The sequence below is a fragment of the Physella acuta genome, unplaced genomic scaffold, assembly GCF_028476545.2.
Source record: "Physella acuta isolate Inbredline_101_S28 unplaced genomic scaffold, ASM2847654v3 ptg002131l, whole genome shotgun sequence".
In the NCBI taxonomy this organism is placed as follows: Eukaryota; Metazoa; Mollusca; class Gastropoda; family Physidae; genus Physella; species Physella acuta.
Genome location: NW_026733632.1, coordinates 39,117 through 61,310, shown reverse-complemented (window position 1 = coordinate 61,310; position 22,194 = coordinate 39,117). Strand labels below are relative to the sequence as shown.

Here is a 22,194-nt window from a genome sequence, read left to right as displayed (position 1 = left end):
CTTTACTCTTAGGCTAGGTACACACGATACGACTGGGCCTGTGGTTTTACTCTTAGGCTAGGTACATACGATACGACTGGGCTGTAGTCTGGCCATTAATCGCTTGAGTGTATAGGGTGAGTGTGGGTGCAGCATACACGGCCGTAACTGTCTTTGTAGCGGTAAATGATGACGGTAGTGGGGGGGGGGGTAAATTTTGGACAGGTATTTCCTTCGTGATACGCCTGTGCTATGAATTTAGAATTTTACTTTTTTTTCCACTGTATTCTTTATTTCAACTTTTCTTGACTACTCCTCTCTCGTTTACATCATTAACGCTATGCTAAAAGTTTGTCCGGTTATAGTTTTTGTTATATTTTTAGCTTACTTTGAGATGACGTCACGGCATTATTTAATTAGATATGCTGTAACAAGACGTCCACCCTTCATCCTCTAAATGTGATTCCACACCCAAAAATTATAATTGATCAACACTTTTTATACAAATGCCTGCACACTATTTTAATATTTCCTATCGATATATAACATAGAAGTGAAATGAGGATGTATATACAATAACACAACCCCCAATCTCCGAATATCTACAATGTAAGCTGGTTTTGTTTACCAAATAAATAAACTGAACACCTCACTGCGTGTGATGAACGGCTAACTTTGATGAAAACATAACACACTGTACCACGAAGTTTACTTTGTGATTTATCTCGTTACGTCACGCTCGTAGCTCACGTCACGCGAGATTTGTCGCAGACAGCCGCAACTTGTGCCAACATCGAACGATGATTAAATTTGATTCCTGCCTCACAGAGCCGGGGAAAAAATCTTGTATTTACTCGCTGGGATGCTTGAGGAATCGTCTGCTGCGGTTAAAAGAATTTGCAGGCGGATTCTCATTTCTCTGGCACTTTTCCCGCCAAGTCAACACTCGCCTGTTCGATTCACGCAGTGCGGCATTGCAGTACCGTGTGTATCGTCCCCTGTTCGATTCACGCAGTGCGGCAGTGCAGTACCGTGTGTATCGGCCCCTTTTCGATTCACGCAGTGCGGCAGTGCAGTACCGTGTGTATCGGCCATGAGAGGCAGGACTGGTATTACTCGTAGGAAGGGGAGGTAATTGGCATTTGAGGGTCTGTAGCGTGGTGGGTGTCGGGGCTACCGACTGCTGTGGTAAACACTCGTCGATGGGATCAGTTCTTGGGATATTTACTTGGGATAATTTTTTAGGATATTTACTTGGGATAATTTCTATGATGTTTACTACGGATAATTTCTAAGATATTTACTTAGGATAATTTTTTAGGATATTTACTTAAGATAATTTCTATGTTTACTAGGGATAATTTCTAAGATATTTACTTATGATCATTTCTAGGATATTTACTTAGGATCATTTCTAGGATATTTACTTAGGATCATTTCTAGGAAATTTACTTAGGATCATTTCTTAGGATAAGTCGCTCGTAAACATGTGAAGACAGTGGGATATGTTTCTGTATTGGACATTGCTTGTGTATAAAATGATAATTTATAGGAATCAAGGATATCGGGATAATGTCATTTTTTTTCTGGATTGGATGAATACGTTATTAGGATAATTTTATATTGATATGATCGATTTTAATCTTATTTAGATAATGTATTAAAATTGCTTAATTAATGAGTTTCTCATATTGTAAATGATTACGCTGTTTCAATGCTATTTGGCGGTTATCACGTGGTGTTTTGATTCGTCCGGACATTGATATTTTGGTTGTGTCTATATCTCCCACCGTGTGTGCTACAATTGAGTTTGTTTGTATCTTATTTCCAAGAAGTTTTGTCGTAGTTAGAGTTAGGGATAAAGTTTGTTCAAAATGTGTTCATCATCACTAGCCTGTAGCTCTAGATGGTATCTGTACACTATGTTATGTACACATCATTGATTGATTTCCGTTGTACATAGTTGTACACTGCGCACTAATTAATTAAGAGCAAGCAGGATACATTTATTATAATTACATGAAACTTGAATGGAATAAATCTTCACCATAATTTTAGAAATAGTTTATGCAATATTTAATTCATAATTAAATAATTAGTTGACGATAATTTAACCGATATGTTGATCACCCCTTTAAATCTTAAAGAAATAATTACTGCAGGATATTTTATGAATATATTTATACTCAGTTGAAACTTACGATGTTGGTTAATGAATGATGGTATTTTAAAAACCTGAGTTGTAAGAAAATCAATCGATTGATCAAACAGGTTGATGCTTTCGCCTTTAACGATCTTTGAGTGAAGTATTGATGGAATAACTGTCGCTTAGTGTGTCAATCGGCTTGAAGGTTTTACGATGGCATCGCGTCCTATAGTATGCTAGAAACACAAACTATGGCGTTGTTCTATTGGCTTGTCTTTGTTCTGTTATGAGCTAGTTCTAGGGGATTGGTCTTTTGGCTTGTGGTAGTTTTGTTATGAGCTAGTTCTAGGGGATTGGTCTTTTGGCTTGTGGTAGTTTTGTTATGAGATAGATCTTAATTTTGTTATGAGCTAGTTCTAGGGGATTGGTCTATTAATTAAATGGCCTGTTGTAGTTTTGTGTTGTATGCATTTTGTTGCTGTTGATTGGCACCAACTGTACAAGTAACTGGGTTTAGACTGGTGGACTGTTCCAGAACATTGCCTGATTCTTACAGATCTTTCTAGAGCTGTGTGGCATTACTGCTTTGAAAATTGTTTTTTTTAGTGAATTATCTGGATAAGTGTCACATACATGTTTGATGGTTAGATGTGCTGTAGAGAGTACAAGGTTACAGGGTTAGATGTGTTATCGAAAGTACGAGGTTACGGGGTTAGGTGTGTTATAGAGAGTAAAATAATACATGGTTAGCTCTTAAGTGGAAAACGGTGTTGGTATTTCAAGAGTGTTTGAAACTTGTCCATTTTACCTTGTGGTATTGGCTATCTTTTTGTATATTTGAAACGTCTGATCAGCGGACAAGTCGTGTTATTCGATCCGTTCTCCGTGAACCCATCAAGGTTGTGGATGGGAATACCATCAATAATCAATACATCGATACACGACTAAAGTGGTAGTAATACCATCAATAATCAATACATCGATACACGCTTAAAGTTGTAGTTATCACATCAATAATCAATACATCAATACAGGCTTAAAGTAGTAGTAATCACATCAATAATCAATACATCGATACATGCTTAAAGTGGTAGTAATCACATCAATAATCAATACATCGATACAGGCTTAAAGTTGTAGTAATCACATCAATAATCAATACATCGATACAGGCTTAAAGTTGTAGTAATCACATCAATAATCAATACATCGATACAGGCTTAAAGTGGTAGTAACACATCAATAATCAATACATCGATACAGGCTTAAAGTGGTAGTAACACATCAATAATCAATACATCAATGAACTATGACGTGATGAACTATCCAGCATTCGGTGACGTTCAGATGGAATGGGTCATACCCCACCCCGGGGCAACTCTACCCTATTGAACAAGATCGATGGAGTTAATTAAAAAATCGATTACTTGTAGTAATTGTTTATAATTTTGTTGCTAGAATATCCATGGCAACAGAAGATGGGAGTGTTGAGGTAATTGATTTAAGCGTTGATGTGCATAGAATCTAGTTAGGTTTATGTGTTAGGGTAGTGATGTGAACTGAATCAAATTAGGTTTATGTGTTAAGGTAGTGATGTGAACTGAATCAAGTTAGGTTTATTATGATGGTGTTGTTCGGAAATTCCAGTAGTCTATCATCAGTTTAGTTCAGGTTCGGGTACAACTCGCATTAAGTGAAGCCTGTTAGTTGATTAGTTCGTGCAGGTATTGTTGTGTCTCCTAGTTTGAATATAACATGGAACTCTCACGCCACGTGATTATAATACGGCGGTTGTTACATAGGGTGTATATTATAAGAGGGTGTCATGTAGAGTGATATAACAGCGTGTTACATAGAGTGATAAATATTGAGTGCTGTGAAAATTATTTAAGTGCACAATTACGATACTGCGTATGTTATGCAAGTATAATGATCTAGTGATATTTCTATGATGAACCCAAGGCTTATCTATAATGACCTAAAGCCGTGTATATAATGACCTAATGCGACTTCTCTAATGACCTAATGACCTGCGGAAGTCACGCCCACCATGACCTAGACACGTGAAAGACACCAGTGCCTTCACTCACCATGGGACCTAAACTGTCCAAATTCACGGACACCGTGGGCAAACGGCTCTGTGCCCTCAACCCAGGGGCAGATAACCCGGGGGCAGATAACACAAGGGCAGATAATGCAGTAAATCAAAGAAACAACGGTGGGTGTCTGACTTTGGCCTTACCACGTGGTCACTATCTCAACAATTACTTGTTGCGCTATGTTTCTATTGTATTCTAGTTGCCCCGGTTAGAACAACGTGAAATGTTGGTGTGATGTGTTTCAAAATTGCTATGTACTGCACTGTATAAAATGGCATACGTCATTTTAACGTATATATATATATATATATATATATATATATATATATATATATATATATATATATATATATATATATATATATATATATATATACACCATAGACATGTTATAAACCTACACAATGTTAAAAAAGATCCTCTCTCAGCTAATTAAAAACTGTTTTGCCGTTTTTGCCGTAAGCCTTTCTATATTTAGCCACACGGCTGGAGCCGGCTGAAGAGTCGGTTCTGCATGTTTGGACCTCGATGTATCGACCGGCTGCCGGCACATCTATCGTGGGTCACGTGATTCAGGTCTGATTAAACCCACGGAGTTAAGCTGGTCTCAGACAATTGCAGGAGACCTCTACGGGAGGCAGCTTCTGTCAGGGCAGCCAATTTAAATACAGACCACTCTAGGCTTGCTCAGACCGTCTCGGTGCCAATTGGTTGCTCACAGTAAAGGACAGTCTTCAGCCAAACTCAATATACACACTCATCCACACTCAAACACACATACATACACAAACATAATAATATATGTAATATATATATATATATATATATATATATATATATATATATATATATATATATATATATATATATATATATATATATATACAATGTTCTAGTTCCCCACTAGATAGGCTGAGAACCCGCGCCTCTTAGTTTTGTACTACTTTGTAGCTAGTCTGTCCTCCATGTTGTCAACCGTGCCCCCCCACCCCCCCCCACATCCCCCCCCCCACCCACCAGATGTTTGTGAGACATGTTGCCGATCCCCTTCATTATTCCTCCATCTTTTTTTTTCCCTCCTCTGTCGTCTGCTCCAAGTTTGTGTTAGTCTCAACTGGCCAGAACACTTAGTCCTGACGTCTGTCTCTTGCTTTGGTTCTTCTACCCCCCCCCCCCACACACACTCACACCCCCCACACGCAATCACCCCCACACACACCCACCCACACACACACACACTCACACACACACCTCTACTGTCTGGCTCACCAATTATTCACCAACCAGCAAATAACATTTAACACATTTTTTCCCTCTCCGTTAACTGTATTATTTTCATTTTTTAAACTTCATCTTTAATGTTTTAAAACGTCACATACTTACTTCAATTGTTTGTCGATCTCATCAATGTCCAACTGGTCAATGTAAATTTAATCAGAGTCTGATAACTAAATGTTCATCTTATTTGGTTCCAGAAACCGGACACGACCCAGCAGTTCATGGTGCCAGACTAGAAGATAGAAACTACAATAACGAGGGCTTCAAGGTGAGTGAGTTCTTTGTGTATGTCCATATAGAAACTACAATAACGAGGGCTTCAAGGTGAGTTCTTGGTGTATGTCCATATAGAAACTACAATAACGAGGGCTTCAAGGTGAGTTGGTTCTTGGTGCATGTCTATATAGAAACTACAATAACGAGGGCTTCAAGGTGAGTTCTTTGTGTATGTCCATATAGAAACTACAATAATGAGGGCTTCAAGGTGAGTTCTTGGTGTATGTCCATATAGAAACTACAATAACGAGGGCTTCAAGGTGAGTTCTTGGTGTATGTCCATATAGAAACTACAATAACGAGGGCTTCAAGGTGAGTTCTTGGTGTATGTCCATATAGAAACTACAATAATGAGGGCTTCAAGGTGAGTTCTTGATGTATGTCCATATAGAAACTACAATAACGAGGGCTTCAAGGTGAGTTCTTGGTGTATGTCCATATAGAAACTACAATAACGAGGGCTTCAAGGTGAGTTCTTGATGTATGTCCATATAGAAACTACAATAACGAGGGCTTCAAGGTGAGTTCTTGGTGTATGTCCATATAGAAACTACAATAACGAGGGCTTCAAGGTGAGTTGGTTCTTGGTGCATGTCTATATAGAAACTACAATAATGAGGGCTTCAAGGTGAGTTCTTTGTGTATGTCCATATAGAAACTACAATAATGAGGGCTTCAAGGTGAGTTCTTGATGTATGTCCATATAGAAACTACAATAACGAGGGCTTCAAGGTGAGTTCTTGGTGTATGTCTATATAGAAACTACAATAACGAGGGCTTCAAGGTGAGTTCTTTGTGTATGTCCATATAGAAACTACAATAACGAGGGCTTCAAGGTGAGTTCTTGGTGTATGTCCATATAGAAACTACAATAACGAGGGCTTCAAGGTGAGTTCTTGGTGTATGTCCATATAGAAACTACAATAACGAGGGCTTCAAGGTGAGTTCTTTGTGTATGTCCATATAGAAACTACAATAACGAGGGCTTCAAGGTGAGTTCTTGGTGTATGTCCATATAGAAACTACAATAACGAGGGCTTCAAGGTGAGTTCTTGATGTATGTCCATATAGAAACTACAATAACTAGGGCTTCAAGGTGAGTTCTTGATGTATGTCCATATAGAAACTACAATAACGAGGGCTTCAAGGTGAGTTCTTGGTGTATGTCTATATAGAAACTACAATAACGAGGGCTTCAAGGTGAGTTCGTTCTTGGTGTATGTCCATATAGAAACTACAATAACGAGGGCTTCAAGGTGAGTTCTTGGTGTATGTCTATATAGAAACTACAATAACGAGGGCTTCAAGGTGAGTTCTTGGTGTATGTCTACAGTCGGTCCAAGTATTTGGTTGTGTAAAATATATAGTGCACCTTTTTATACCAAAGCGTCTTAATGGTGCAGCATTTTACCCCTTATGATTGAATAGTGCATCGTATGAAGATATTAAATATCAATAGTTGTGTTTTATTGAGACAAATATAGATAACTGGTATAAGGACAATGTTCTGATTTAACTGTAGTAGAGATTGTCAATCCAGTATTTGTATGATCAGCCACAATAGAGCCTACAACTGTAACATATGACATCTTACTTGGCGCGATACTATTGCCTCCTGTGCCATAATGAGCCATATTTAGCTAAAGCTAAACCTGTAATATGCTTGCCATATACTGCCCCTGCATATTTATTTATTTACGATAATAAATGACAATCTTAATACTGCCTTATAATGTCAGGTGTGCATTAGCCCTAAACCTTTCACCATTACCGTAGCCCCAAACCCACCCCCCCTTTACCTTGACCTCAGCGATAAGCCTATCATTCACCTTGACCCTAGCCCTAACCCTACCCTTGACCCTAGCCCTAACCTTGACCCTAGCCCTAACCCTACCCTTGACCCTAGCCCTAACCCTACCCTTGACCCTAGCCCTAACCCTACCCTTGACCCTAGCCCTAACCCTACCCTTGACCCTAGCCCTAACCCTACCCTTGACCCTAGCCCTAACCCTACCCTTGACCCTAGCCCTAACCCTAACCCTACCCTTGACCCTAGCCCTAACCCTACCCTTGACCCTAGCCCTAACCCTATCCTTGACCCTAGCCCTAACCCCCCCCCCCTCACCTCGACGCTAGCTAGCTCTAACCCTCCACCTAGAGCCTAGCCCTACCCTTGACCTTGGCCCTAACCCTACCCTCCACCTTGACCCTAACACTAACCCTTGACCTTTACCCTAGACCTAATCATATCCTTTACCCTGACCTTAACCCTAACCATACCTTCCACCTTGACGCTAACTCTTACCCTCCAATTGACCTTGCCCCTAACCCTACCCCAGACCCTGACCCCTAACCCTACCCTTTACCTTGACTCTAGCCCTAACCCTACCATCTACATTGACCCTACCCTTGGCCTTGACCATACCCCTACCCTTGACCTTGACCCTAGTCATATCACATGACCTTGACCCTAGCCCTAACCTTATCGTTGGCCTTGACCCTGAACCTGACCTTGACCCCTAACCCTAGCCTCCACCTGTCTCACCAGAAACGTGCAGCCGACCCAGGCGAGCAGCAGCAACAGCATCAGGCGGCCGTGACGGTACAGACCCAGTACAGGCAGCATGCAGCCAAACAGGAGGTGGAGGAACTCAAGGCTGAGGAGGCGGCCACCAAAATACAGGCGGGCTTCAGAGGGTTCATTGACCGAGAGAACGTCAGGAAGATGAAGTAAGTTGGTGGCCTTTCACCTCTGGTCTAGTCTAGGGTTGAACAACGTCTGGTCTAATCTAAGGTTTGACAACGTTAGGTCTAGTCTAGGGTTTCTCAATGTTTGGTCTAGTCTAGGGTTTGTCAACGTTAGGTCTAGTCTAGGGTTTGTCAACGTTTGGTCTAGTCTAGGGTTTGTCAACGTTTGGTCTAGTCTAGGGTTTGTCAACGTTAGGTCTAGTCTAGGGTTTCTCAATGTTTGGTCTAGTCTAGGGTTTGACAACGATTGGTCTAGTCTAGGGTTTGTCAACGTTTGGTCTAGTCTAGGGTTTGTCAACGTTTGGTCTAGTCTAGGGTTTGTCAACGTTAGGTCTAGTCTAGGGTTTCTCAATGTTTGGTCTAGTCTAGGGTTTGACAACGATTGGTCTAGTCTAGGGTTTGTCAACGTTTGGTCTAGTCTAGGGTTTGTCAACGTTTGGTCTAGTCTAGGGTTTGTCAACGTTAGGACTAGTCTAGGGTTTCTCAATGTTTGGTCTAGTCTAGGGTTTGACAACGATTGGTCTAGTCTAGGGTTTGTCAACGTTTGGTCTAGTCTAGGGTTTGTCAACGTTAGGTCTAGTCTAGGGTTTGTCAATGTTTGGTCTAGTCTAGGGTTTGTCAATGTTTGGTCTAGTCTAGGGTTTGTCAACGTTTGGTCTAGTCTAGGGTTTGTCAACGTTAGGTCTAGTCTAGGGTTTCTCAATGTTTGGTCTAGTCTAGGGTTTGACAACGATTGGTCTAGTCTAGGGTTTGTCAACGTTTGGTCTAGTCTAGGGTTTGTCAACGTTTGGTCTAGTCTAGGGTTTGTCAACGTTTGGTCTAGTCTAGGGTTTGTCAACGTTAGGTCTAGTCTAGGGTTTGTCAATGTTTGGTCTAGTCTAGGGTTTGTCAATGTTTGGTCTAGTCTAGGGTTTGTTAACGTTTGGTCTAGTCTAGGGTTTGTCAACGTTAGGTCTAGTCTAGGGTTTCTCAATGCTTGGTCTAGTCTAGGGTTTGACAACGATTGGTCTAGTCTAGGGTTTGTCAACGTTTGGTCTAGTCTAGGGTTTGTCAACGTTAGGTCTAGTCTAGGGTTTGTCAATGTTTGGTCTAGTCTAGGGTTTGTCAATGTTTGGTCTAGTCTAGGGTTTGTCAACGTTAGGTCTAGTCTAGGGTTTGTCAACGTTTGGTCTAGTCTAGGGTTTGTCAATGTTTGGTCTAGTCTAGGGTTTGTCAACGTTTGGTCTAGTCTAGGGTTTGTCAATGTTTGGTCTAGTCTAGGGTTTGTCAACGTTAGGTCTAGTCTAGGGTTTGTCAACGTTTGGTCTAGTCTAGGGTTTGTCAATGTTTGGTCAAGTCTAGGGTTTGTCAACGTTTGGTCTAGTCTAGGGTTTGTCAATGTTTGGTCTAGTCTAGGGTTTGTCAATGTTTGGTCTAGTCTAGGGTTTGTCAAACTCTGGTCTAGTCAAGGGTTTGTCAACGTTTGGTCTAGTCTAGGGTTTGTCAACGTTTGGTCTAGTCTAGGGTTTGTCAACGTTTGGTCTAGTCTAGGGTTTGTCAACGTTTGGTCTAGTCTAGGGTTTGTCAACGTTAGGTCTAGTCTAGGTTTCTCAACGTTTTGTCTAGCGGTCTCTTAACGTTTTAGAGTAGTCCAAAGACTCTGAATCTGTCTATGGCTCCTGTCATCGGGTGATCTTTCCGCTCTGGCTCTTTAGGCAGATGATCTTTTATCTGGGGGATCTTGGATGGCACTAGTCACGTGACGAGGGCTGCCCCTAAAAAAAATTGAATGACGTCATAAAATATATGCGCAGCTATCGGTGTTGACAAAAAGATGTTAACGAAAAGTTTGAAAGTACTCGAGCTAAAACATCTGATTGGTGAATGAAATGTTCCAAATAAACTAGCTCTAGCTGAACCTTCTACGCGATGTTCTGCTTTGATGGTTGACAAACCAAGTTCATATGATTAGAATATATCGACTTGGTCCTTTAATTGGCCCTGACATGTTTAATTATAAACCAACACTGTTATTGTCATGTGATTTTATTAGTTGGATTTTATAAAGTGGGTTCACGTGGGGACTTTTTGTAAATCTAGGTGAGATTTTTGGTGGATTATCCTAAGTTGATTTGTAGAGTCATCTTTAGAAGATTGGTTTCTTGGAATTTCTGTCGTTGAAGTGGGATGTGGATGTGGGTTTTCTGGGAGTTAGTTCAGGTGGTCTAGTGGTGTGAGAACAACACGGACATAGAACAAGCATAGGCTTACAGCCGACCACTTGCCTCAGGGTTTAAAAGCCTGTTAGATGTAGCTAAAGCTACCTTAGGTTTCTAGAGTTTCGTCACAACACGGTGCTGACTTTGCTGGAAGCGCTCACAGAGTTCCAGGACACATGGTGAGCAGATCTGATGCCAGATCATTTTAGTTCCGTTTTTTTTAAACATTTTTTTAACTGATTTTTGTTTCATTATTCTTGTAGCGATGCATCAAACACACTCTGTTTTGGTTCAACTATCTAATTATCTGCTCCGTCTCTCTCTGTCTCTGCTCCCCCCTCTCCCCCTATTCTAAACATAACCTGGGGAGTTCCACATCTGACCTATTTCCCTGCCCCTCAGAGTCCAGTCCGGAAAAAAAACCAAAATGCCAGCTACGGCTCCAGTAGACGGCCGGACTAGCCAGGAGTCTCAGTAAGAGAGGATTGGAACCCACGCCCTCTAGGCCGGCACCCGAGGCTGTCTTTTCATTTTCCGTCTCCGCACTCAAATATTCAAATGTTTGTCTGAATGAAGATGTTTTGTGTGTATTACGGCTGGGAATTGCTCTAAGTATCCTACAGCTGGTTTTTGATGGATGTTGTATTTTAAATAAAAGAATGCGAGAATTGTTTTAAAGGAAATATGTCTTTGGTTTGGACATATTTGACATAGCTGCCCTGTTAAATTGATAGGATCAAGATCCATATTTGGTGCTTCTAATGAAGCTGCCATCAAGATTTCTTTGATGTTGCTGTTTGATTGAATGCTTTAGGGTAATTTCGTAACTTGTTGAAATAATAAATTATTTGTTTACGTTTCCTCGTTTATCTAGATGTAGGTTATATTGCAAGGCGATCTTTAATCAACATTACATTTGTCGCTTGTAGGTGCAGTTCAAGTTTTATATTTTTTTCTATTTCATCCAAAACGTAGATTTATTCTACAGTTGCTCTACAGTATGTTCTACATTAAATGTTCGATATAGCCGTTGTAAGTTATGTTTTTTTTTTACTTCCGGTACATCATAAAGTTAAAATTACAAGTTCGTTGTACAAAAATGTCTAAAAATAGTTGGAACAGATACGGTTATAAAAATATACACACATCAATATTGCTATTTTAGTCGCATGAGTTTATGTTTATTGATCCATTAGGATGATAATAAACACTATGAGGGTAGTTAGTATTGGTGGCCAAAGGGCCTAGAAAATATAGTTACAAGGTTGATCTAGCGCTCTTTTCGTTTCACACCCCATACAATTGTTCGTGTTTAAATCCAGAGTTCAAAATATGTAACTTGAAATGTGTCAAGCTAGTTGTTCGTAATTCGTTTCTAATAACATATTCTCAAACTGTAAAACATAGCCCTAGCCACATGCGCGTTTGTCATCAAATTTGATTGAAATGTGCACGGAAGATCAATAAAAAATGTTCAAACATAAAGTCTTCATAGGCTCTTTATCTTTATTCCTTTTCAGTTGGTTCTTTTAATTTTGGCTTCAACAATTCTTTTACACCTTGATATTCTGTTTTGATTTTTTAACTTTATCTTCGTCTTTATTTAACTCTTAAAAGTTAACAAAATTATTGAATTATTCTCTTTAGTAATAGCTACACATTGTAATACAATTATAATATTATGAATTTTATACTTTATATTTTGTTTTACGTAACCATATTTTTTTTAAATATGACAATTAGCACAGTTTTTATGTTATTATTTTTTCAAGCCATCATTGTTTTTAAAGTTGTAATTTAATTAATCACTTTAACATCGCCTATGTCTACTCCCCATTTCCCATAGATACACTCGGCTACTATAGGCTAAATGTAATCTTGATTTGAGCTGCTGTAGAGGCTAAATGTAATCATGATTTAACCTGCTATGTTTGTTTTTTAGAAATGAACCAACCAAGGAGAAAGTTCGTCGCCACAAAGATCAAGATCACAAAGATCAGGATCACAAAGGTCAGGATCCTAAAGGTCATGACCTCACTGACCCGGCCTTGCAAGAGGCAGCGGTCAAGGTCCACTCGGGTATCAAGGGCTACAAGGCCAGACAGGAAGTTCAAGGTTCAGAGGTCACAGACGAACAGGTACGTCACTCGCTATCACTGTCACCTAGCTGGTCACATTTTTGTCACAATCACATAAGGCATAGAAGTGTCACTATTACAATCACATTCGGCACAGATGAGACACTGTATTTTATCCTATTTTTTCTTAGAAGTGTTTTTTTGTGTATTTACATCACGCTGAGGGATATACTGTGTTGACTAACGTAACACACTTTTAAATAGATGTGTCGTGTAAATGACCTGTGCTTCATATCCATCTTGTGTTGTTTGTTTTTAAAGGCAGGAAGTGGCGTGGTATATTTGTATCACCCCCAACCTCCCCCCCCCCCGCACCCTATGCCATACTGTCTAGATATATCTTAAGGGTACATCAGCTTCGCTGGTCGTAAACTACACTTAGTCATGTCTATTGTCAAGTTTTGAAATCTTTGACATTTGACACGTTGTATCCACATGTTGAGCTACTCATTGTCCTGTGGAATTCTAAACTTATTTTTAGAACCACGTCACTTCCTTCCCATAATGCAGATACAAATGTTTTATTTAATTTCCCAACTAAAAATACTAATTTAACTAATTATGTTTGTAATTATTAACTTTAATCTCGTTACAATGGCGTAGGCTAGACGTATTACGGATGTTCCATGGACCATATATATATATATATATATATATATATATATATATATATATATATATATATATATATATATATATATATATATATAGTTTATTATACCACTACTCCCCTATACCACAGTCTCGCTTACGCCACGGTCTCGATATGTCATTAATCTTCTTGAACAAATCAGTCTTGCTATAGTCTTTTGTCGATCTTTAAGAAATACGGGGAGGGGACCTTACTAAACTAGGATTGTGGTGTGTTTAATTGTGGGTGTGGAGACTTTAGGATAACAGTTGTAGGTGGGGATGGTTCTGAATGGTGATGGGTGTATATAGGATGGTGATGGTTGTATATAGGATGGTGATGGGTGTAAATAGGATTGTGATGGGTGTATATAGGATGGTGATGGGTGTATATAGGATGGTGATGGGTGTGTATAGGATGGTGATGGGTGTATATAGGATGGTGATGGGTGTATATAGGATGGTGATGGGTGTATATAGGATGGTGATGGGTGTATATAGGATTGTGATGGGTGTATATAGGATGGTGATGGGTGTATATAGGATGGTGATGGGTGTATATAGGATGGTGATGGGTGTATATAGGATGGTGATGGGTGTATATAGGATGGTGATGGGTGTGGTTTGCAATACATTGATGGCTGTAGCTAGATGTGGAATATAGGATGGATGAGGTAACTGGTCAATACGGTCAGGCTATTGTGTTTAGACTGGTCAATACACTCAGGCTATTGTGTTTAGACTGGTCAGTACACTCAGGCTATTGTGTTTAGACTGGTCAATACACTCAGGCTATTGTGTTTAGGCTGGTCAATACACTCAGGCTATTGTGTTTAGATTGGTCAATACGCTCAGGCTATTGTGTTTAGATTGGTCTATACAGTCAGGCTATTGTGTTTAGATTGGTCAATACACTCAGGCTATTGTGTTTAGACTGGTCAATACACTCAGACTATTGTGTTTAGATTGGTCTATACACTCAGGCTATTGTGTTTAGATTGGTCAATACAGTCAGGCTATTGTGTTTAGACTGGTCAATACACTCAGGCTATTGTGTTTAGGCTGGTCAATACACTCAGGCTATTGTGTTTAGATTGGTCAATACGCTCAGGCTATTGTGTTTAGATTGGTCTATACAGTCAGGCTATTGTGTTTAGATTGGTCAATACACTCAGGCTATTGTGTTTAGACTGGTCAATACACTCAGACTATTGTGTTTAGATTGGTCTATACACTCAGGCTATTGTGTTTATATTGGTCAATACACTCATGCTATTGTGTTTAGATTGGTCAATACACTCAGGCTATTGTGTTTAGATTGGTCAATACAGTCAGGCTATTGTGTTTAGATTGGTCTATACACTCAGGCTATTGTGTTTAGATTGGTCAATACAGTCAGGCTATTGTGTTTAGATTGGTCTATACACTCAGGCTATTGTGTTTAGATTGGTCAATACACTCAGGCTATTGTGTTTAGATTGGTCAATACAGTCAGGCTATTGTGTTTAGATTGGTCAATACACTCAGGCTATTGTGTTTAGATTGGTCAATACAGTCAGGCTATTGTGTTTAGATTGGTCTATACACTCAGGCTATTGTGTTTAGATTGGTCAATACAGTCAGGCTATTGTGTTTAGATTGGTCTATACACTCAGGCTATTGTGTTTAGATTGGTCAATACACTCAGGCTATTGTGTTTAGGCTGGTCAATACACTCAGGCTATTGTGTTTAGACTGGTCAATACACTCAGGCTATTGTGTTGTCTTGTAGAAGAAAGAAGGTTCCAGAAAACACACAATCGAAGACCCGGAGAAGGCGGCGGCCCTGATCCAAGCAGGGTTCAAAGGTCACCTGACCCGCCAAGAGTTGAAGGTTGGTTTGGCTAGATGTACTCACCATATTAACTTTTACTTATATCGGTTAAGGTTAGGATAATAGTAGTAGCCCATGAATTCAAAGTAAGCAAATAATATATAGATGTCTAGATATAAATAGATCATACACCTATTGCTTACTTAGTCTACCAATAGTCCTAATAATAGGATTCGAATGAGATTTAACTGAAGGACTGATGAAATTATTTGCTAGTAAACTGACAACAGCTGATGTAAATTTTTCACGGAATTATGTTCAGGGGACACAACCATGAAATTATTTATCTCATTTTCTGACTGATTTTTTTTAAATTGTAATATTAACGGTCTAACGCACACATCCAGAGTTTCTTTCAGGCATAAAAAAATGTCTGAAAGAAACACTGCACACTCCTCTTCCCATTTTACTACCTAATAACTATCTGCATGATGCTTTTAGAAAATAACCAACTAATCTAAGATTGTGTTAACTGTGTACAGCTAATGTCCAATCAGTTTACAGTTCGTTACAATTGGTATACAATTGGTAAACAATTGGTAAACATTTGGTATACAATTGGTATACAATCAGTATAGAGTAAGTCCGTTCAGTGCAGAACTAGATTAACAATTAAGATATATTTGTACTCCTGCTATGCTAATTAACCACTAATTAATTACTACTAATTGACTGAACAATATCCAAATATCCAGCCCATTTAAAACCATTTTTTTTAAATAACATAAGAACATAAGAATATACAATGCTAGTTAATTTGATATTAATAATTTGTTTTTTTTTAAATAAGATAAGAGTAGCATCCCCTGGACTAGTGCTAATGTTACAAATTTAGACTCACTAACAGATTACTGTACTAAAGTTAACATAAACATTACACATATAATATTCTTAAAATGTTATTAAATCCAAAATGAATATCATCTTGATGCTTTAACTAATTTATCTTAATGAATAGACCAAATTAAAAACTTAATGTGTGCATGTTTGAGCTTGTGTATGATGATGTGTAGGCCTAATGCTAGTTCTTTACTCACCGTTTCATGTGTATGTATGTGTGAACTCTGACTTCTAGAAGAAAAAGTTATCGCAAGACGTTGAGAGAAAACATAGTCACCAGGAAGAGAAGGCCGCCACAAAGATACAGGCAGAGTTCAAAGGTTATAAAGCTCGTAAAGAATTTCAGGTTTGTTGTTTCAAGACTTTAGTCTCACTAGGCAGACTTTTGCCAACAGACTTTTGCCAACAGACTTATGTCAACAGACTTATGCCAACAGACGTATGCCAACAGACTTATGCCAACAGACTTTTGCCAACAGACTTATGTCAACAGACTTTTGTCAACAGACTTATGTCAAACAGACTTATGTCAAACAGACTTATGCCAACAGACTTATGTCGACTTATGTCAACAGACTTATGTTCAGACTTATGTCAACAGACTTATGCCAACAGACTTATGCCAACAGACTTATGTCAACAGACTTATGCCAACAGACTTTTGCCAACAGACTTTTGTCAACAGACTTATGTCAACAGACTTATGTCAACAGACGTATGCCAACAGACTTATGTCAACAGACGTATGCCAACAGACTTATGTCAACAGACGTATGCCAACAGACTTATGCCAACAGACTTTTGCCAACAGACTTTTGTCAACAGACTTATGTCAACAGACTTATGTTCAGACTAATGCCAACAGACTTTTGTCAACAGACTTATGTCAACAGACTTATGCCAACAGACTTATGTTCAGACTAATGCCAACAGACTTTTGTCAACAGACGTATGCCAACAGACTTATGCCAACAGACTTTTGCCAACAGACTTTTGTCAACAGACTTATGCCAACAGACTTATGCCAACAGACTTTTGCCAACAGACTTATGTTCGAACTTATGTCTAATGTATTATCTTATAGACAGACTTATCCAATATGTTGTCTAATACACAGACTTATCCAATATGTTGTCTAATACACAGACTTATCCAATATGTTGTCTAATACACAGACTTATCCAATATGTTGTCTAATACACAGACTTATCCAATATGTTGTCTAATACACAGACTTATCCAATATGTTGTCTAATACACAGACTTATCCAATATGTTGTCTAATAGACAGACTTATCCAATATGTTGTCTAATACACAGACTTATCCAATATGTTGGCAACATTCAAATGAATATTAAAGTCTCTTTCTTCCATGATATAGCCCTACCCCCATCCCCACCTGTATGTTGATATCCCCCCCACCCCACTTGTAGGTTACCTCCCACAACCCTTCCACCCCCACCCGTATGTTGATATCCCCCCTCCCCTATCCATCCTCACCAGCATGGCGATACACCTTCCATGTTCAACCATGCATCTTCTATTCAATTTAAAGTACGCAAAACATTTTTCAATAACAGATGTCTTTATAAACCGTGACATATTTATGTACAAGATAATAAATATTTATTGTGCATGTTTGCAAGACGCCACATAATAGACAGGCAAAAGTTAACGATAATTAGAGAGATTTAAAAAAGTGATAATGTGTGGTTTTATTTCATTGTTCAACTTGGTGTGCTTTTTAGAATCGCTTGCTGTTCCCAACCCTGCTATGTGCCTTTAATTAATTAATTAATTAACTAATTACTTAATTAGCCATCAATGTGCTCACCATGCATGCTTTCCCATGTTAAAAAGTGTAACAATATCTGTAATAATATCTGTAACAATATCTGTAACAATATCTGTTTGTAATTGGTGCAATAACTAGGAAACAAAACAAATACAAAATAACACAAACAGCGTAACATAGAATACAATATACACACACACACATGCACACACACACATACACACATATACATATTTATATTTAAATATATATATATATATATATATATATATATATATATATATATATATATATATATATATATATATATATATATATATATATATATATATATATATATGTATATGTATATATATATATATATATATGTATATGTATATATATATATATATATATATATATATATATATATATAGGTGTGTGTGTGTGTGTGTGTGTGTGTGTGTGTGTGTGTGTGTGTGTGTGTACAACAAGCTAGCCAAACAATGAGTAAAATGTCTAAGATCTGTGATGTACACCACAGCACAAGAAAGCAGAGCAGGAGAAGAAGAAGACGGAGGATGTGAAACCTCCAGAGGCTGAGGAAGTCATAGACATCGACCTGACTGACCCTGATGTGGCTAAAGCCGCGGTCAAGATTCAGGCCAGCTTCAAAAATCTCAAACTGAAAAAACAAAAGGTCGGACATATTGTTTAAGCTTACAAAAAAGTTGGACATGTACTTTAAACCTACATTTAGTCAAAAGAAAAGTTAGCTGGAAAATATTCTTTAAACTTAAAACGAATAATTGTAATAAAGTACTATAAGGAAAAAAAAAACAAAAAAAAATAATTAAATTTAATATACCAAAACCTTGCTGTCTAGGCTTAGAATTCCATTCAAGATTGTTTTTCTACTAAAGCAAAGATTTATAGAAAAAACATAAATTTGGCATTTAGTAAAATGTCAACTAGCTGTAGTAGAGCTTTCAAACTTTGCTTTTCCAGCATTTGTTTTTTAATTGGCCAAAAACTTTGATCTTGTAATTTGATTTTAAATGCATTACAATTTCTAAATGTATTTAAATGAACTAAATTATCTTCTAAAACAAAAATATAATTCAGTATTTAATTCTCTGTGTTGCCAGGTGACTGACAGCGCCAGTTCCATTGCTGAGAGCGGAGCCAGCCTGGCACCAAGCCCCTCCCCCACACAGCAGCACGCCGCCACTAAAATACAGGCAGGTTTCAGGGGCTACAGGACACGCAAGGTGCACAACAGCAAGCACCGCGACGCCGGCAACAAGCACCACGACGCCAACACAAACAATAACAGCGTGGACATTGAGGACCCAGAGGTGGAGATGGCGGCGGTTAGAATTCAGGCCGGCTTTAAAGGAATGAAAGCCAGGAGAGAGATCAAAAACAAGATGGCGGAGAGGAAGAGGGAGGAGGGAGGAAGTTTAGAGGAGGGGGATGATTTTCCAGCCCCTCCTTCTTTTATTGAGCTGACTCAGGAGGAAGCTGAGGAGGAGGGATTAAATGATGAGGAGGATGTAGCGACAGAGAGGGAGGGGGAGGGGGAGGATGTAGCAACAGAGGGGGAGGGGGAGGATGTAGCAACAGAGAGGGAGGGGGATGGGGAGGGTAGAGAATCTAGGGTTGAGGGAGGGGAGGGGGAGGATGGCGAAGTTGAGGGTGGGGTGGGGGAGGATACAGAAACTGGAGTTGAGGGTGGGGAGGGTGAGACAGAGGAGGTAAAAGAAGAAGAGGAAACAGGGGAGGGGAACACGGAACACAATGAAGAGAAAACAGAAGGGGAGGGTGAACAGCATGCTGCTGATGAAAGTGAAGAGAAAGATGGAGAGGAAAGCAAAGATGAGCATTCAGCTAATGAGGCTGAGTCATTGTTTGATTAACAAGGCTGATGACATCACTAATTACTGCGTATACCCTGACAAAGACTGCAAGAAATGGATTCTGATTTGTGCTTCCCATTGTAAAAAAAAACAAAAAGCTGGCGATAGATAACTTATTAATTATCATTTGTAATTAGGTAGAAAATTACATGTCAATTAACTGTAGAGGTACAAACTAGTTTTTTAAAAATGTGACAGTTTTCCAAAAAAAATAATTGTAGTTGCTGATGAAGCAGCTAATTAATTAACAAAAGACAAGGACATTATGAACTGATGCCACTAGAAGTTTGTGTGCTGTTATAAAAGTTTATATTTACCAAACTTTTAAAAAGATTTTGAAAAAAAATTCGCCTCATTTAACGATAGCTATGCATTCAATTTAATTAAATATAAATGTATATTTTAATTAAATACCCATGTAATTAAGTTCAATGCATATATCAGGGTGAAAAGTTGATTTAAACATGTGATTTTGTTTAAAATGACTGGTCCCTTAGATGAAAACTTGTTTTTTTAATTTGAATCACTGAAATATTGAGTAATATTTTTACTGCACAAATAGTTTCTTCTGTAAGCATGTGTTATGTCAGTATTTATCTTCTACTTATGTATATCAGATGACCTTGGTTGACATTTGCCTAGGCAGTGTCAAGGTGACGTCTGATGTCATGTTGACCATTGCGGGTGACAGGTGTCATTGTGACATGTGTTTGATGGTGACAATGTCATGTTGACATTTGCTGAGGACACTGTCCTGGTGACATCTGATGTCATGTTGACAATTGCTGGTGACAGTGGTATGTCAGTAACATGTAGTGACATGTGACATTGGCACTGAATTAGGCGTAACATATATCTGCTGATGAATATTGGTTGAGAGAGGATTGTGGACATCAAAACTCCAGAACTTGTATCAAATTCAATTCAATCTTTAAGATCAACTGAAGTGTAAAATCAACTTTTGTAAAGAAAAGTTAGCAATGTGTATCATAAGACATAGTCCATGGGTTTAAAAACATTTTTGGTTGTTTATTTACATGTATTTGATAAGAAAATGTATCACTTTATAGGCCTACTATCTATACTTTACAATTTGGTGAGAATCAGACACAGTTATGTCATGTGTGCAGGGGGTTTGCGAAAATTGTTACATTAATTTGTGTTGACAACTGAAGCAGTTATGTAACAACGAGGCAGAAATTTTCTGACTATCCATTCCTTTTTTATATTAAACATTCTAATTATTTAAAAAGATCTTTACTTTTTTTTTTTAAATTTATTTTCAAATTAGGAAGTACATCTTTAAAAAGAAAAAAAAAATGATTTTTCAAATTTAGGAAGTACATCTTTATCAAATAAAAAAAAATGAATGTATTACAATATGTTTTGTATTAACGATTAATTTATTTTGTACTCCCCTTTAATGTACGCAAGTTAGTTACAGAATTTCTGTATGTTACTTCCCCTTGTAGATTATCTTCGAGTGATTCACATTGCATTGCGTGCGAGGGGAGATAACTCACGATTATTTGATACATTGTTCTATAAGTTTTTATACCTGTTTTATTAGCAAATTATTTGTTTCATTTTTTATGATATTTATAAGAACAGATTTAAAATATTGTTTGGAGTTTTCACAGAGAAGCAAACACGAAGACGAACTATTAATAAACCTTTACAATATTTTACAAAATGTTAATGGTCTTTGTATTATTTCTTATCTTTCTGCGAGTTATATTTTTTATTTTTAAAATTTTATGAACTGAGAGTTAATGGCCTTGAATTACCAAGACACTGTTTTCTCAAACAACAGAACAGGAAGTGTAATAAAACAAAACCTGTATAATATATATATATATATATATATATATATATATATATATATATATATATATATATATATATATAATTCTCTTCATTGGGACCATGCGAGAAACCATCAAGGCGTAAGTTTAACAGACCATATCACTACCACCCACACCAGTCAGGTGAGCTGTTTACAATGATATTAGCTCAAGAATGACATTAGCTCAACAATAACATTAGCTCTACAATGACAAAGTTAGCTCAACAATGACATTAGCTCTACAATGACAACATTAGCTCAACAATAATATTAGCCCAAGAATGGTATTAGCTCTACAATGACAACATTAGCTCAACAATGACATTAGCTCAAGAATGACATTAGCTCAACAATAACATTAGCTCTACAATGACAAAGTTAGCTCAACAATGACATTAGCTCTACAATGACAACATTAGCTCAACAATAACATTAGCCCAAGAATGACG

General features: G+C 38.0%; 1 protein-coding gene across 1 annotated transcript; it reads left to right on the top strand.

Annotated features, from left to right (window-relative positions):
* Positions 1–1,134: 1,134 nt before the first annotated feature.
* LOC131932291 (abnormal spindle-like microcephaly-associated protein homolog) lies at positions 1,135–19,899 on the top strand. The gene is made up of 9 exons (XM_059289167.1): positions 1,135–1,167; positions 4,088–4,343; positions 5,700–5,770; positions 8,327–8,508; positions 12,667–12,862; positions 15,264–15,365; positions 16,441–16,551; positions 18,525–18,680; positions 19,129–19,899. Exons 2-9 carry the CDS (start codon positions 4,217–4,219, stop codon positions 19,897–19,899), a joined length of 1,716 nt encoding a protein of 571 aa, XP_059145150.1. The 5' UTR covers positions 1,135–1,167; positions 4,088–4,216.
* The last annotated feature ends 2,295 nt before the right edge of the window (positions 19,900–22,194 follow it).

Bases quoted from the DNA above. Each gene is read 5' to 3' on its own strand.
- LOC131932291 (XM_059289167.1), top strand. From the start codon at position 4,217: ATGGGACCTAAACTGTCCAAATTCACGGACACCGTGGGCAAACGGCTC. The intron at 8,509-12,666 runs GTAAGTTGGTGG...TTTGTTTTTTAG, and splicing joins GAGAACGTCAGGAAGATGAA to AAATGAACCAACCAAGGAGA. The intron at 15,366-16,440 runs GTTGGTTTGGCT...TCTGACTTCTAG, and splicing joins TGACCCGCCAAGAGTTGAAG to AAGAAAAAGTTATCGCAAGA.